The 19133-nt window shown below is 34.7% G+C and overlaps 1 protein-coding gene across 1 annotated transcript; it reads left to right on the top strand.

Annotated features, from left to right (window-relative positions):
* The first annotated feature begins 15163 nt into the window (after nt 1–15163).
* Nucleotides 15164–16087, top strand: LOC103269456 (olfactory receptor 4K15-like). Its single transcript, XM_008067037.1, has one exon. It carries the CDS (start codon nt 15164–15166, stop codon nt 16085–16087), a length of 924 nt encoding a protein of 307 aa, XP_008065228.1.
* The last annotated feature ends 3046 nt before the right edge of the window (nt 16088–19133 follow it).

Below are 19133 nucleotides of genomic sequence, written 5' to 3'. Positions count from 1 at the left end.
TAAAAAGAGAAAAATAATTCTGACAATATGAAAAGACAGAATTCTCCAACACCCCCCAAAGACCACACCAACTCTTCAGCAATGAAACTCAAACAAAATGAAAATTTTGAAATTCCTGTTATAGAATTCAGAAAGTTGATTAAAAATCGATCAATGGTCTTTAAGAGAAATTTGAAAATCAACATAAAGAAATTTTTAAAAATTATTGGATATATGAATAAGGAATTCTCCAAAGAACTAGACAACTTAAAAAAAAATCAACAGTAACAACACACACACAAACTGAAATTGTGGGAATGAAAGAGTCATTTAGGAAAGTATAAAATGCAGTGGAAAATTTTAACAGCAGACTAGAACATGCAGAAGAAAAGATCTCAGAATTTGAAGAAAAGGCTCTTGAATTATCCCAGACAATAGTAAAGAAAAAAGAATCAAGAGAATGAAACAACATCTCCAAGAAATGTGGAATTATGTAAAACATCCAAAACTAAGAATCATAGATGTTCCTGAGAAAGAAGATAAATCAACAGGTTTAGAAAACCTATTTGAGGGACTAATGGAGGAAAACTTCCTTGACCTTGCCAGAGATCTAAATATCTATATACAAGAAGCCCAAAGAACCCCCAGAAGATTGATAGCAAAAAATGTTATCTCTAAGGCATACAATCCTCCAGTTAAGCAAAGTTAATGTGAAGGAAAGGATTTTAAGAGCAGTGAGGATAACTTACAAAGATAATCAGACTAACTGCAGATTTTTCAGAAGAAACCTTTCAAGCAAGAAGGGATTGGGGTTCCATCTTTAATCTTCTCAAACAGAATAATAGTCAGTCGAAGATTTTGTATCCTCCAAAACTGTTGGGAGCCAGCCTTGAAGGCCCACCTGATTGACAAAGTCCAGGTGCGCTGAGGACCCCCGGCTGCAAAGTGAGTCCGGGCAGCTGAAGCCCTTCTGTCTTCCGTCTTTGCTGTTGGTACAGCTGAAGAAATTCTGTGCAGTCGTGAAAGAAGAAGATGTTCACATGTTTATGTGAAGTACTCACAGCTAACCTGAGAATGTCATGGTTCATTTTTCCATTTTCCCACTATGCCGCTTGGCCTTTTCTAACATATGCAAGGGTCAAACTCTGAAGCACATCAAGAATGCTTTCTTTCACTTGGTTATAAGTTACTAGATATTGCTTAAGTAATAAATGATATAAGTATATTCACTCCTTATTTGATTTAGGATTATGCAGTTTAGTGTTTAGACATAAGGTTTTTTAGAAGCACAAGTTTATAGTAAGTTCATTATGAATTCATTATAAGTTCTAACACTTATCTCGGAGTTATGCAGGTGATTTATAACACTGTTTTCACTGACTTAGGATAAAGATTAATCGTTAAGGTTTTTACTTAATTTAAAACTCTAGGTTAACATTTATAAAGTGGGTTTTCACTGAACTCATAATATACTAATCAGACACTTTTATGATAGATTAGCTAAAGACAGAAAGCAACCTTGGGGGCCTGGGAAACATTACTAAAAGTTTCTTTTGAGTTCTCTTTAGAAACAAGCACTGCAGGATAAGAGAAAAGTAATGAAGACACCTGGACAAGAAAGGCGATTACAAAGCTCTGAAGGTCATCAAGCCCCAGAAGGAAAACTACTGCTACATGAAGAACTTTATACTAGGAAACTTTCTGGAGACAGTTCAAAGACTGTAATTCGGGACTTTGGACTGAAACTATCATCTTTGGCCTTATGAATAAGACTCATTGTCTGAATGTTTACAGGGTTCTTGGCTTGTTTGTTGCTAAGACCACTAGATGGTGGTAACTTGTAGAGGATATGTACGTGAAGGCATTTTCTTTGTCTTGCCCCTTTATGAATGGTATAAAAGCTTTATGTTAACTAACATTAAATTGTCATCTGTTCAAGAAGCAGGTGTCCGGGTATAAGCAGGTGTTCGTTCTTCACCTACCCATCTCTCCTTCAGGAAATCTCACGACCCTTGTGGGGCTGGACCCCCACACAAAACTAAGTTTCATTCAAAGAAAATTGTCTTTCCCAGTCAAGTAAAAACTGAGGGAATTTGTTACCACAAGATTGGCTTTACAAGAAATACTTAAAGGAGTTCTTTTTTTTTCCAGGTATGATTGAACTTGTGTACTCACTTCATATATGTTTATATTTATGTAAATATGTCATAAAGAATAGTCTTTTGTTTTACTTTGTTCAGACAATCATATTTCAGGAGAGTTGGACATAATTAATAAAGTCATAATTAAAAAAATAAAAGTTTAAAAAGAAAGAAAATATATGAGTATAATTAGTTAAGTAATACATAAATAACATTTCTTGTTTTTGTTTTATCATAGTCCTAAGACTAGTTTATGTCAAACCTACAATATACATTTAATAATCAAATAAACGAGTTCTAAATACTGAAACAAAGATCAAAATATGCCAGTAAAAAAATGCTGGAAACCTGAAAGCTCACAGGCCTTATGGAACACCAACACAGTAAAGAAAATAAATAAATAAAGCAAACAGATAACAACTAGTATAATAAATGGAATAGTACTTTACATAGTATTATTAACTCTGAAGGTAAATTGACTTAATGTTCCACTTAAAAGATATAGACTGGCAGAGTGGAAAACAAAACCAAACCAAACAAAACAAAGCAGCTTCTCCTTCAAGAGATCCACAGAAACTTCAATAGACTCAAAGTAAAGGAGAGGGGAAAAATATTACATGCAAATGGAAACCAAAAATGAGCAGGAGTAGCCATTCTCATATCAGATGAAATAGACTTTAAATTAACAACAGTAAAAAAGACAAAGATGGTTACTATATAATATTAGAGTGATCAATCCAATGAGAAGATATAACAGTTTTAAATATATATGTGCCTAACACCAAAGCCCACAGCTTTATAAAACAAATTTTACTAAACCTAAAAAAGATAGACAGCAATACAATAATAGTGGGAGACTTCAACACTCTACTGATAGCAATAGACAGACTATCAAGGCAAAAAGTCAACAAAGAAACATTGGAGTTAAACCAGACCCTAGGGCAAATGGAACTAAGAAATATACAGAAAATTCCATCCCAAACTACAGAATACACATCTTCCTCATCAACACATGGAACATTCTTCAAGATAGAACATATGATAGGCCACAAATTAAGTCTCAATAAATTCAAATAATTCAAATCATATCAAGCACCTTCTTAGACCATGGTGTTATAAAACTAGAAATTAACTCCAAGAAGAACTCACAAAACCAAACAAAAACTTGGAAGCAATATGCTCCTGAGTTATCCTTGGATCAACAATGAAATCAAGATGGAAACTTAAAAATTTCTCAAAATGAATGACAACAATGAAACATGTTATCAAAACGTCTGGGACCCAGTCAAAGCTGTGCTCAGGAGAAAATTTACAGTGCTTAAGGTTTAAATTAATAAGATTGAAAGATCACATATCAACAACCTATTATCAAACCTCAAGGAACTAGAAAAACACAAACAAACCAAACCCAAAGCTAGCAGAAGAAAGATTAGAGCAGAGCTAAATGAAACTGAACTTAAAAAATATGAAGAATCAAAGAAACAAACAGTTGGAAAGATAAATTTTGAAATGTAAACTAAATTGATAGACCACTAGCTAGATAAATGAAGAACCAATTAGAAGATTCAAATTAGCTCAATCAGAAAGGAAAATGGAGGCATTACAACCGATACAACAGTAATTCAAAAGATCATCTGAGACGATTATGAGACCCTTTATGAAAACACATTAGAAAATTTTGAGGAAATGGATAAATATTGGGAAATATACAACCCCCCAGCCCTGAATTGAGAAGAAATAGAAACAATGAACAGATCAATAACAAGCAGCAAGATTGAAACAGTAATAAGAAGTGTACTGACAACAACAAAAAAGTCCAGAACCTATGGACTCATAACTGAATTCCACAAGACCTTCAAGGAAGAAATAATACCAATTTTACTGAAGCTATTCTACAAGACTGAAAAGGAGGAAAACCTCCCTAACTCATTCTGTGGAGCCAGTAAACTGATACCATACTCAGGAGAGGACACAATAAAGAAAACAAACTACAGAGCAATATTCCTTGATAACACATATGCAAAAATCTTCAATAAAATATTAGCAAACCAAATTCAACATTCAACAGCACATTTAAAAAAAAAACCAACCTCCCCAAAACAAAAAAATGACCACAACCAAGTCTGTTTTATTCCAAAGAGGCAAAGGTGGTTTAACATATATGCAATTCAAGAAATGTGATCAACTACATAAATGTAATTAAAAACAAAAATCATATTATTTCAACAGACACAGAAATAGTACTGGATAAAACTTAACATCCCTTCATGATAAAACCCTCAGCAAAATAGGCATAGAAGGAACATTCCTCAAAATAATGAAAGCCATATATGACAAATGCACAGCCAATGTCATCCTTAATGGAAAGGAGTTGAATGCATTTCTCCCCAGAATTGGAACAAGGCAAGTGTGCCCACTTTTGCCACTCCTATACATCATAGTGCTGGAAGTACTAGCTAGAGTAATCAGACAAGAAAAAGAAATAAAGGTATACAAATTGGAAAAGAAGAAATCAAACTATCTTTATTTACCAGTGATATGATCTTATATCTAGAGAATCCTAAAGACTCCCCTAAAAGACTCCTGGACTTGATAAATAATTCAGAAAAATTTCAGGATACAAAATCAAGGCACACAAATTAGCAGCGCCTATATACACCAATAGTGAGCAAGCTGAGAATCAAATCAAGAACTCAATTCCATTTAGAATAGAAGCCAAAAAGTGAAAATACCTAAGATTATATTTAACCAAGAAGGTAAAAGATATCTTCAAGGAGAACTACAAAACCATGATGAAAGAAATTGTAGAGGACACAAACAAATGGAGAAGCATCCCATGCTCCTGGACTGAAAGAATCAGCATTGTTAAAATGACCATATTCCCAAAAGTAATCTCCAGATTTAACACAGTCCTTATCAAGCTACTAACATCATTTAAAATTAGAATTAGAGGACACAAACAAATGGAGAAGCATCCCATGCTCATGAACTGGAAGAATCAGCATTGTTAAAATGACCATATTCCCAAAAGTAATCTACAGATTTAACACAATCCTTATCAAGCCACCAACATCATTTAAAAGTAGAATTAGAAAAAAAAAATCCTGAAATTTATATGCAACTAAAAAAGAGCCAGAATAGTCACAGCAATCCTAAGCAAGAAGACTAAAGCTAGAGGCATCACATTACCTGAGTTTAAACTATACTACAAGGCTGTAGTAATCAAAACAACATTGTACTGGTACAAGAGCAGAGCAATGGAACCAATGGAACATAATAGACAATACAGAAATAGACCCAATACCTACAACCAACTAGTCTTTGACAAAGCAGACAAAAAACTTACACTGGGAAAAGGACATCCTATTCAACAAATGATGCTAGATAAATTGGATAGTTACATGGAGAAAAGTGAAATGTGATTCCTATCTCTCCCCATATATGAAAATTTACTTGAGATGGATTAAAGACTTAAACGTCAGACCTGTAAACATAAAAATCCTAGAAAAAAAACCTAGGAAAACTTTTCTAGACATTGTCCTAGACAAAGAATTTATAGCTAAAACCCAAGAAACAAATACAACAAAAACAAAAATAAGTAAATGGGATATAATTAAACTAAAAAGCTTCTATACAGCAAAAGAAATAATCAACAGAGAAAATAGATACCATACAGAATGGGAGAAGATATTTGTAAACTATGCATTTGAACATGGACTTATAGCCAGAATCTACAAATACTCAAACAAATCAGTAAGATAAAAGCTAATAACTCAACTAAAAATGGGCAAACAACATGAACAGACATCTCTCAAAAGAATGTACATGAATAGTCAACAATATATGAAAAAATACTTAACATCACTAATCATTAGGGAAATGCAAATCAAAATCACAATGAAATACCACTTCACACCAATCAGGATAGCTAGTATTAAGGAAATCAAAACACAATAGATGGTGGCACTGATGTGGGAAAGGGGAATGCTTATACACTTTTGGTTATACACTTTTGGTGGAAGTATAAATTAGTACAACCTCTATGGAAAACAGTATGGAGATTTTTTCAAACAACTAAAAGAAGATCTACCACTTGATCCAGCTATCCCACTACTAGAAATCTACCCAAGGCAACAGAGGTCATCATATTATAAAGACACTTGTACTGAATATTCATTGCAGTGCAATTCACAATTACAAAGATGTGGAATCAACTCAAATCCATAAATTGATCAGTGAATAATGAAAATGAGGTATATATATATAATGGAATACTATTCAGCTATCAAAAAGGAATGAAATAATGTCTTTTGCAGTAACTTGGATGGAATTGAAGAACATCATCTTAAGTGAAATAACTCAGGAAAAGAAAACCAAGCACTGCATGTTCGCATTTATTATTGGGTGCTAAACTAAGGATATACAAAGACATAGAAACTTGTGTAATGGACACTGGAAAACACAGAAGGGAGTACACTGTGCACAGGTGGGTACAGTGAGTATCCTTAAAGCCCAGACCAAAACTCCTGTATCCCCCAAAGCTATTGAAATATAAAAGAATATGTCATCAAAAATAAATAAATAAAATACAATAGATCGAGGTTTAAAAAAATTATTCTGTATAATAAAAAAATGAAAATATGTTGTATATACAAAAGTACTTCAAGAGTTTATGGAAAAATTAAACTAGAAGATAAAAATAAAAGTTGTAACTTTGTGTTTTAAAATAATCTTCATCAAGTTCAAGGCACTTTAATAAGCAATGATATTTGCCATTTAATCTGTTTCTAAAAAACTGAGGGTCCAGGAAATATAATCGTGTCAATGCTGTCTCTTTTACATTATTAACTGAAAAATTAAGTGCTCTTTACAGTTTTTTAAAGATTAGAAAACAAAAAGACATCATAAGGAGCTAACAAGACTATAGAATAGATGCCTAATGATTTCTTTCAAAATTTTCACAAAATTTCTCTTGTTTCATGAAAGGAATGAGCAGGAGCAGTTTTGTTCTTGTGGAAAAGAACTCTCTGATGAAACTTTCCTACTAAAGTTTGGCTAAAGTTTTCAAAACACTCTTATAATTAGCAGATGTTGTATTTATTTGGCCCTTTATAAACAACAATAAAAATTTCTTGAGAATCCTCAAAAAACTGTTGCCAAAACCTTTGCTCATGATGGGCCCAATTTGCTTTGACTGGATGACTTCCTCCTCTTGGTAGCCATTGCTTTGATTGTGCTTTGACTTCAGGATCATACTAGTAAAGCCATGTTTCATCTCTTATTACAGTTCTTTGAAGAAATGCTTCAGGATCTTGATCCAACTTGCTTAAAATTTCCATTGAAAATTCTTATCTCATCTGTAACTGATCTGGGTGCCATGGTTTTGGTGCCCAGCAAATGGAAATTTTGCATGGCTTTAATTTTTCAATCAGAATTGTGTAAGCTGAACCAATTAAGATCTTTATGGTATTGGTTATTATGTTTGCTGTTTATCATCAGACTTCTTCGATTAGGGAATGAACAAAGTGAATTTTTTTTCCTTACAAATCGATGTGAATGTTCTCCTGCTGTACACTTCATCTTCAACATTACCTTGTTTCTTCTTAAAACAAGTTATTCATTTGTAAACTGCTGACTTTGGGGAGCATTATCTCAATAAACTTTTAGTAAGGCACCACCGATTTCACTACTCTTCCTACTAAGCTTCATCATACATCGGATGCTTGTTTTCCTTCATTTTAGCAGAATTCATTCATGTTCCTCTAATAGAGGCTCTTTTCAAACTCATGTCTTATCCTTCTTAGTACTTCAAGTTATATTGTGTTCAGATATGTTATAACAAGTTTATATGGGTTTATTTTAGTGCAAAAAATTGAAATTAATGAAGAGTTTTAAAAATAATACTCATCTTCTATGAACTTTTTGAAGACCCCTCATACATAATGTACTAATATTCAGTCTTGAAAAAGGTAATACTGCGTTTACAACAACAACAAAGATACACCTGGAAGGTATTATGTTAAGTAAAATAAACCAGAATGGAAAAACAAACACGGCCTTATCTTATTTATGTATGGAGTATAAAATTTGAACTCACAGGAACACAAAGTGAATGGTGTTCACTAGAGTAAAGGAGAGGGTGGAAGGGGCAAGATGTTCATCAAAGAACACAAAATTTCAGTTAGATAGAATGAATAAGTTCAAGAGATCTATTGCACTTAATCAGTAACAATATATTGTGTATTTGAACATTTCTAAAAGAGTAGATTTTATGTTTGCCTCACCAAAAAACAAATTGGTAGGTAATGACAAACAAATTGACTTAACCATTTCTTAATGTGTACAAATATCAAAACATCATGTTGTACATTACAAATGTATAGAATTTTTACTTGTCAATTTAAATAAAGGACAGCTGTTCTTGAAAGGCAAAACAATGTTGTTACCATGACACCAAAAACATGGATCTTGGAAAAGCAAAAAGAGGGGGATACTATATAATTAACCATTAGAGATTAGAAAAATGACCACAAATATATATGTTGAGAATATTAGCAAATAATGCTATGTATAACCAGAAGACAACAGATTTATGACATAAATTTTTACTTTATTCAAAAAGCATATATTGACAAATTTTCTTAAGGAGCAGAATAAAATTGAAATCATAGTAGCTATGGAATACATTGAAAAAGAAGCTAAAGATCTCATTCTATAAAATTTACAATATATATTCAAATGTTTGTATAGTTTCTTCCAAACCATCAAAGAATAGATAATTACTAAGGTATAGAAATACTTTCTGAGCACCTTTGCAAATTTTATGAGTCTCTCATTGTCTTATGACCAAAATTGGAAGTGGATAGCACAACTTAAAAATATTACACTTGTGTTGCTCACTCTCACCCCTCTTGTTCAACATTGTGTTGGAAGTCCTAGCTCGGGCAATTAGACAAGAGAAGGAAATCTGGGGTATCCAAATAGGAAAAGAGGAAGTCAAGTTATCCCTCTTTGCTGATGATATGATCCTACACCTTCAAAATCCAAGAGAATCTGTCAAAAACCTGCTTGCACAGATAAAAGACTTTGGCAACGTCCTTTGGCACTTTGGCAAAGTCTCAGGGTACAAAATAAATGTGCAAAAGAAAGTTGCATTCCTTTACACCAAAAACAAGCAAGCAGAGACCCAAATTAAAAGCACAATCCCATTCACAATAGCCACACACACAAAAATGAAATACCTCAGCATCTTCCTAACCAGAAAAGTGAAAGACCTTTGCAAAGAGAACTACAAAACACTGCTCAAAGAATTCCAAGAAGACACAAACCAATGGAAAAATATTCCATGCTCATGGCTAGGAAGAATCAACGTGGTTAAAATGTCCATCCTACTAAAGACAATCTACAGTTTCAATGCAATACCCATTAAATTACCAACATCATTCTTCTCAGACCTGGAAATGACAATACAGAAATTCATATGGAAACATAAATGGCCATGCATAGCCAAAACAATCCTTAGCAAAGGAAACAAAGCAGTAGGCATCACACTTCCAGACTGTAAGCATTTCTATAAGGCTACAATATCAAAACAGCCTGACATTGGTACAAGAACAGGCATATAGACCAATGGAACAGGATAGAGATACCAGAAGTAAAGCCTCAATTTCTCAGCCAAGTCATCTTTGACAAAGCCTCCAACAGCAACCAGTGGGAAGAGGATAACCTATTCAGTAAATGGTCCTGGGAAAACTGCAGAAGATTGAAGTAGGACCCCTACCTATCACCATACACAAAAATTAACTCTAAATGGATCGAAGACCTAAACACAAAACCTCAAACTATAAGAATCTTAGAAAACACAGGAGACACCCTTATGGAAATTGGAACTGGGAACCAATTCCTGATCAGAACCCTAAGTGCCCACACCATAAGAAATAAGATAGACAAGGGGAAACTCCTCAAACTGACAAGCTTCGGCAAAGCAAAACAAACTATCAAGAGAGCAGGGAGACAGCCCACAGAATGGGGGAAAATATTTGCCAACTGTGTATCTGACAAAGGCCTAACATCTAGGATCTACAAGGAACTCATACATCCCAAAAGGAAAAAAAAAAAACCCCATTAAAAAGTGGGCAAAAGACATGAATAGACACTTCTCAAAAGAAGATATACAGGTGGCCAACAGACACATGAAAAAGTGCTCAGCCCCACTAATCGTTAGAGAAATGCAAATCAAAACCACATTGAGATACCACCTAACCCTAGTAAGAATGGCCATCATTATTAAAACAACAACAGATGCTGGTGAGGATGCAGAGAAAAAGGAGTGTTTCTACACTGCTGGTGGGAATGAAAACAAATGCAACCTCTTTGGAAGACAGTATGGTGATTTCTGAAAGAACTACAAATTAACCTTCCATATGGCCCAGCAATTCCCCTATTGGGAATATACCCAGAGGACTGCAGATCATTCTACAAAAAAGATACCTGCACAGGTATGTTTGTTGCAGCTCTATTCACAATAGCAAAAACACAGAACCAAGCATGCTACCCATTGAAGCTGTACTGGATAAAAAATAATTGTGCATATACACAATGGAATATTATGCAGCCATAAAGGACAAACATATGGACTTTGTAGCAACTTGGATGGATTTACAGTTGATCATACTCAGTGATGTATCACAGAAACAAAGAACAGAGTACTGTATATTCTCACTCATAAGTGGTCCTTGAATAATTGTCATAATACTATAAGAAAGGGATTGACAGTAGTGGGAAACTGCCAGGGGAGGGGAGGTGGGATTGGCAGTTGAGGGAAACTGCTAGGGGAGGGAGGAGCACACCTCATCAACTTGGGTACCTGCATAATCAACGTTTGTGTACCTAACCCTGAATTGTACCCCACATCTTTAAAGCAAAAAAAAAATTTTAATGCAAAAATATTATACTTATAATCTATATTCAAAAATCCAAAATAAGAATTGGCACAAATCTATTATGGTATTCTTATATAACACACCTTAATTAAGTAGAGCTTGTGTTAAGAATGCAAATATGTTTATATTAAATGTCTTGTCTATGTTATTTAATATTCAAAATTTTAAAAATGAATTTATTAAACATTCCTATTGATGGTGCCAGGTATTCTTACTGAGTTTTTTCATTTTTCCCAGAAAGGTGGGTATTATCACTAAAAATTCAATTCCATTCATGTAGTGTTTAAGAAATCTCTACCTGTAAAAATTTCCCTAAATACTATATTAGAAATATAATGCATGTAATTGGGAGAGCTATGACAAGGGGAAGAGATCTGGGAGTTGAGAGAAAGCTGAAAGTGATTTGGCTTTCTGGACTTGGGCCCTTTTTCCTATTCAATAAGCCTGCACATGCTTAATGACAAGGAATCCCCGCAGGACACATTTATCCTTCCATGGTCCCTGTTCAATCCTCAGACATAACTTAAACGAGAAATGATAAAACGGGAAAAGGACAAAATAGAGGGCTGAGAAGAGGAGGTTTAATAAGTCAATATTTATTATAGTTTTGCTATTTTAACTCAAAAGCATGTGTACTTCGTACATCTGATATGGCACTCTTATAGGAGCATTTGACCTGAGAGAAGCTAAAACTTGTTTGATCTTTCTCAAAATCTGTGGATAACTGAATCAGGTATTTTTTTAATCTTGTGTTAACCACTTGCTTGAGCCATTTAGTTGGGATTTTCTTTTTAGAAAATGATAAGACCTTTAACTAGAGAATGAAACATGGAACACTGGTTTATGAGACTTGGACTTGCAGTTTTGGTCAAATTTCTTTGACTCACCTACAAAATATTTACATCCATCTTAGTCTACAGCATAAAATTTGACTTTGAGTGTGACAGAACATTGTTTAAGCATTGATTTCTGTAATATTTTAACTGGGCTTTTTATTTTTATTTTATTTTATTTTGGTTCTAAGGCTTTTCTCCTGAGACACTGAATAGTGGAGACTATAAAAGCATGCTAACATCATTTTACATTTGTGTCAATTCATACTAGCCCAGTCCAACACCTAGACAAAAATGGCATTTAGTAGGGGGGTGCAATGCCATGCTGCATGAGAATTTCTGGAATTTTTCTTTCTCCCCTGCTCATAATTCAATATCTCTCATTCATTTTCACTAAAAAAAGTTGTCATTTGATAGGCGATTGTTAATTAAACGATATGGTCAAAAATAGTTTTATTTCCAATGTCTTTGTTTTTAGTCATGCGTGTTCCTTTTAGATAAAAAAATTTCTTCCCCACAAGCAAGTGCCCCAGAACGGATGCTTCTACTCACCCCAGTGACAAATGTTGATCTAAAATCCTTTCTAATGACTTCATTTCAAGTATTTTGTCATAGCATGCATTGTTCACTTACTTGATCATACTTTATACTCAAGTTTTTGGAAGAAATTTTGTAAAAAGTAATATAGTCGTAGACCATGTAGAAAAATTATCAGGAAATAAAATTTTTCATGCTAATAAATTACAAACTAAAATTTATCCATTTAAGCAAAAAGCTTTAACCATCTTGGAAAACAAAATATATATCACCTTTTTAAACTAGAAAAGGCTACTCTTATGAAGTTCATTTATAGCACATTTAGTAATAGTCAGCGAGGATTTATATCAACTCCTTAGATCAATTCTCTCATTTTCCACTCTGGGTGATTCCATATGTTACATAATCTTAAACTATACCTTTTAGATTCCAGGATAGACTCTACTATGGAGGATTGTGAAAAGAGCTCTGAAGACCTGGAATGAAGTTCTGAATTTGTTACTTGATTTTTATATAATATTAAACATATTAGTTAACATTTTGAGATCCAATTTTCTTATGTAAAAAATGAGGACAGCAATCTCTTTCTTACCAGGCTGTTGTAAACCATTTAATGCTCACATTTGCCATATAAAAATATTCTCAAACTAAATAGTTTTCAAACGGACACCACACTTTTTGTTCATACTCTTTTACAGAGACTGGCACTTATCATTTCTAAATATAACATGGAAAATGAAATGTGAGAACCCTCTTTCTTAAAAAAACAAAAAACAAAGCAAACAACAAACAAAAACTTTTCTTCTTGTCAACTAAAAGATTTGCACTTCTTTAAATATAACTTTTAAAATGAATTTTTAAGTCACTGTCTATCACCTTGAAAGCTTTTTCTTCATTCTTCCAAAGAAGCTTCAGTGAAAACTTAGGCAGAATGATCACTTTGCAATCTATTCATAAATTGCTTATTATTTCCATTGTTTATTACCATAATTGTTATTTGTTTATTATTTCAATTTTTGCTCATGAGAAAGTATTAATTTGCTAGACATAATACACTTTATATGATTAGATCAGAGAAGTTCTAGTCAAAACCTACAAATCTATATTCTGGATTTAATGACTTCTTTTGGAAGTTTTCTACACTGGTCAGTAAAATGTCACAGTTGACCCTCAAATAATCTATTTTCCAACCACCTAAACTAAGCATAATTTTTGCATTTCCTGGCCATTATCACCTTACCTACTGATATTCTGTACTGGCACACAGGCCTTCTCAGCTTACTTATTCCCCTATAGTACTGTATTAGCTGCAAGGGACTTTAAAACAAACAGTTGCATAATATTCCATCGTGTATATGTACCACATTTAAAAAAATCCAGTTCCCTTTCAATGGGCAGCACAGTTGGTCCCATGTTTTTGCTATTGTGAATAATGCTGCAATAAACATGCATGTACAGGTATCTTTTTCATAGAGTGATTTGAGTTCTTCTGGTATATTCCCAGAAGGGATTACTGGGTCATTTGAAAGGTCACTTTTTAGATATTCTAGGAATCATCACAAAATTATGAACTCTGCACCAACTTGGATAGATTTAGAATCTATAATACTCAGTGATCTAACACAGAAACAAAGAACTGAGTACCACCTGTTCTCACTCATAAGCGGACCCTGAATAATTTTCATAATATAATAAGAGAGGGAAACTGGCGGGTGGGGGGGCACACTTCATTAATAAGGGTACCGGATTTCAAACCAGGCAAAGTGGGGAACAAAGTGAGGCCTAAACTTTACCTGTGCAATGACCATTTGTATATCTAATCCTGAATTGTACCCCACATCTTTAAAAAAATAAGTTAACGTGACTGCAGAGACAATATGGATTAAACAGTTTTAATGCTTTAGTCCATGACATCATAGCAGGTTGCAGGTATTATATAATAGAGAAAAGACAGAGGCAAATAGAGAGAGGAAAATAAAACTAGGGGAAATGGCATTTTTCTTGTAAATGTAGTCTCTTGAGAATTCTCTAATAATTGAAGCTGCTTGTAGATAATCCTGAGTGGATAATAAAAAGCAGCAGGGCAAGGAAGGTGGTAAAATAATCGAAATATCTTAACATCTCTTCTTCATTTAAGTGTTTGTGATGCACATGAATTATTTGTTTACAATCAGATTTAACCCACAAACATAAGATGAACTTGTTGACTTACTATGGTTTCACCTTATAGCTGTTATTTGTTAATAAAGATAATTGAGCCGGGCTCGGTGGCTCAGCCTGTAATCCCGCACCTTTGGGACGCTGAGGTGAGTGGATTGCCTGAGCCCGCGGGTTCGAGACCCGCCTGAGCAGCGAGACCTCATCTCTACAATAAATCAAAAAAAAATCAGCTGGACGTGGTAGCACATGCCTGTAATTCCAACTACTTGGAAGGCTGAGGCGGAAGAATCGCCGGAGCCCAGCAGGTCGAGGCTGTGGTGGCGGGGAGCGGCCCCTGCACTCCAGTCTGGGCAACCCAGTGAGACTCCAACTCAAAAATAAAAAATAAAAATAAAGATAATTGAGAGAAATATATGTGTCAAAATTACACACAATACATTTCCTAATATAATAATTCGACAACATTTTAAATTAAAATGGAATGTTTTATGATTGTGGTCTCCTTTTCTTGTTCTTGAAAATAATCCACTATTGTTTTTCTTTGTAGACATGTCTCTTGTAGCCTGATGCCATGGACCAGCAAAATTATTCTAGGGTGGCTGAGTTTGTGTTGCTGGGACTCTGCAGTTCCTGGGAGCTCCAGTATATTTTCTTCATGCTTTTCAACTTCTTATACATTGCCATTGTACTAGGCAACCTCCTCATTATCTTTACAGTGATTTCTGAACCTGCCTTGCATACACCCATGTACATTATGCTGAGTAACCTTTCTGTTCTTGACGTCTTTCTGGGCAGTTATGCAACCCCTAAGATGATCCATGATTTTATTCATGAGCCCAAGATCATCTCCTTTGAGGGCTGCATGGCCCAAATATTCTTGCTCCATGTCTTTGCTGGTGGTGAGATGGTGCTCCTTGTAGCCATGGCATATGACAGGTATGTAGCCATATGCAAACCTCTCCATTATGTAATCATCATGAACTCATGCAAGTGCACAGGCCTGGTGGTAGGCTCTTGGGTCATTGGGGTTATTCACTCCTTGAGCCAGTTGGCTTTCACTGTAAACTTGCCCTTCTGTGGCCCAAATATAGTAGACAGTTATTATTGTGATCTTACTTTGGTCATCAAACTTGCCTGCACAGATACTTATATCCCTGAAGTGTTGATGCTTTTGGATAGTGGTCTTATGGGAATGACTTCATTTTTGCTCTTGTTGATCTCCTACACTGTCATCCTGGTTACTGTGCGGCAACGTTCCTCAGCAGGTATGGCCAAGGCCCGCAGCACTCTGACTGCCCATATCACTGTGGTAACACTCTTTTTTGGACCTTGTATCTTCATCTACGCCTGGCCTTTCAGCAACTTACCAGTGGATAAAGTATTTTCTGTGTTCTCTACGGTTTTCACGCCTATATTAAATCCCCTTATCTACACATTGAGAAACAAAGAGATGAAATCAACAATATATAAACTGAAGGTCCGGTATGTAAGATAAAGCTGTCTTCCCAGTCTTCTCTCACAGGACTAGATTTGTTTAATTAAGTAAACATGTGGAAACTTGAAGAAACATAGATTTGTCCTTTTCTTGTCATCACTATTGTTTTTAAAAACTCATTTATTTATTTAAAATAATAAATGCAATGCATATTCTTTGTTGCATATTTATAAAGCAGCCTATATACAATCATGTATTCTCTAATAATACTTATATTTGCTATAGTTTTATAGTTTATAGTTAATTTACTTATATTTGCGACTTGAAATCAATAACAGGTGTTTCATAAGCTTATTGTAAAATTTATATTGTATTAAATTTATTTTACAAAAATTTAGGTTTATATTTACTGGCTAAGCTAAAAATGCTATGTTTATTATATGGTCTAAAACACTCCAAGTATTTTATAAGATTTGGCTCTAGCACTAAAAATCAATCTCATTAATATTATTATCTTTATAAACTTTAAATTGAAAATGTTTGTGCTTGCTGTTAAAAAGATCCCTAGTCTAATCCAGCATACAAAAAATAATTTTAAAAAATGTAATTAGCACTTTTCTTTTTTTAAAAAAATTATTTATTTATTTTTAATTATGAAGTTGTGGGGTACAGTTAAGGGTTAGGTATACAATTGCCTTTCATTCAGGCACCCTGTTGATATGGGGAGTTTCCCCGTTCCCAGACAGATATTTGCTACTGTTGATCCCATCTCTCTCCCCCCCATAGTTTCCCAGTACTGTTAGTCATTTTTGTATAGTATTGCATTGGATGTTTAAGGTCCATTATATGAGTGAGGACATGTGATACTCAGATCTTTGTTTCTGTGAGAGTTCACTCAGTATTATAGACTCTAGTTCCATCCAGGTTGCTGCGAAATTCATAATTTTGTTCTTTTTTATGGCTGTGTAGTATTCCATCGTGTATATATACCACATTTTTAAAATCCAGTCCTCTTTTGACGGGCAGCATGGTTGTTTCCAGGTTCTTGCCATTGTGAACAATGCTGCAATAAACATGCGTGTGCAGGTATCTTTTTTATAGAGTGATTTGTGTTCTTCAGGATATATTCCAAGTAGGGGAATTGCAGGGTCATATGGGAGGTTGGTATTTAGAGCTTTTAGGAATCGCCACACTGCTTTCCACAGAGGTTGCACTAGTTTACACAGTTTGTAAGAGAGAAGATAGACAAGTGGGACCTTATTAAACTGACAAGCTTCTGCAAAGCCAAAGAAACCATCAAGAGAGCAGGGAGACAGCCTACAGACTGGGAAAAAATATTTACCAACACCAGTTCTGACAAAGGCTTAACATCCTGGATCTACAAGGAACTCAAATGTGCTGAAAAGAAAAAAAACAAACAACCCCATTATAAAATGGGCAAAAGATATGAACAGACACTTCACAAAGGAAGACATCCGAGCAGCCAACAGACACATGAAGAAATGTTCAACCTCACTAATCATCAGGGAGATGCAAATCCAAACCACACTGAGATACCACCTAACCCCAGTCAGAATGGCAATTATCAACAAGTCAAAAAATAACAGCTGCTGAAGAGGGTGTGGCGAAAAGGGAACACTTCTACACACAATTAGCACTTTTCAAATCCACCTTTATTTTATTTTTTCTCCTCACATACAAAACTTAAGGGACTTGACATATCACACTTTTCAAAACTTTATAAAATGTTAGTCAAGTATCATTTGTTCTCTTACCATTTTGCCCCTAAGTTATGTTGACACCAAATTATTACAGTTAATTAGTTTTAAATTCATAAAACAATTGTATAAGAGCAGATGAAGTTTTAGACACTTGGTAATAAAACTGTATAAAAAAGGAACAAGACATGAAGTTATTCAGAACAATGAACATTATGGTCTGGAAGCACATTATGATGCTACCCCAGGACTATGAGCTAAATGTTTATGTTCCCTCAATGCTATGGTCTTAATAAGTTATATCCCATTTACACATTTAAATTCTTACCCCCAAATTGAGATATTAAAATGTGGAGGCTTTGAGAGGTGATTAGGTTGTGAGGGTGGAACTCATAAATGTGTCTAGTGACCTGAGAGAGCTCTTTCTCTTTTGCCATGTGAAGTTACAGCAAAAAGTCTATCCATGTACTACGAAGTAGGTATTTACTGGGCACTTAATCTACTGGCACCTAAATCTTGGACTTCTCAGCCTCCAGAACTGTGAGAAATAAATTCCTGTTGTTTATGAGCTACCCAATTTATGGTATTTTGTTATAGTGTCCAGAATAGACCAAGACATCCAATGCTGTGTACCACCCTGACTTCCTCCAAGGTCATATCACACTTGAATATGAGGTCCAGATAATAAAAAAATAGAGACAGAGGAGTCAACAATTACTCTGTGGAGGTATCCTATTCATGCTATGCATGCATTGTGCTTTCAATCATAACTCATCCCACAAAGTTATCACCATCATCTTGTTTTTTTAGATTGGATGACTCATCAATCCTGTATTATTCTGCTGTTTCTTTTCTGGTGTCAGCATTGTGGTCTAGCCCAGTGGTCCCCAACATTTTTGGCATCAGGAACTGGTTTAGTGGAAGACAATTTTTCCATGTGTGGGGGTGATCAGGTATTGGAGTCTCATAAGGAGCTCACAACCTAGATCCCTCACATGCACAATTCACAATAGGGTTCCTTCTCCTGTGAGAATCCAGTGCTGCTGCTGATCTGACAGAAGGCAGAGTGGGGTCCAGTTCCTATCAGGTCACTGACTGATACCTGATCTAGCCTTCCTAACAGATGTGTAGTTGTATCTCATTTTATTTTTAATATGTATTTACCTAGTTACTAGTTATGTTGAGCATATTAGACATAATTTAGGTGAGACTATACCATTAAAGGAAATGTTTTCCAGGATTACATTGCCCTTCTAAACTTACATAAACTGAATGACAGCCTCAAAATGTATAAAGTGAGCCGGGCTCGGTGGCTCAGTCTATAATCCCGCACCTTGGGAGGCTGAGGTGAGTGGATTGCTTGAGCCCGTGGGTTCGAGACCCGCCTG

This window comes from Carlito syrichta, unplaced genomic scaffold, assembly GCF_000164805.1.
Source record: "Carlito syrichta isolate Samal-C Ts95f unplaced genomic scaffold, Tarsius_syrichta-2.0.1 Scaffold309265, whole genome shotgun sequence".
NCBI classification, from domain to species: domain Eukaryota; kingdom Metazoa; phylum Chordata; class Mammalia; order Primates; family Tarsiidae; genus Carlito; species Carlito syrichta.
The sequence above is the reverse complement of the archived record's forward strand: the minus strand, read 5'-3'. Positions and strand labels throughout refer to the sequence as shown.

Coding starts and splice junctions, on each gene's coding strand:
- LOC103269456 (XM_008067037.1), top strand. CDS start 15,164: ATGGACCAGCAAAATTATTCTAGGGTGGCTGAGTTTGTGTTGCTGGGA.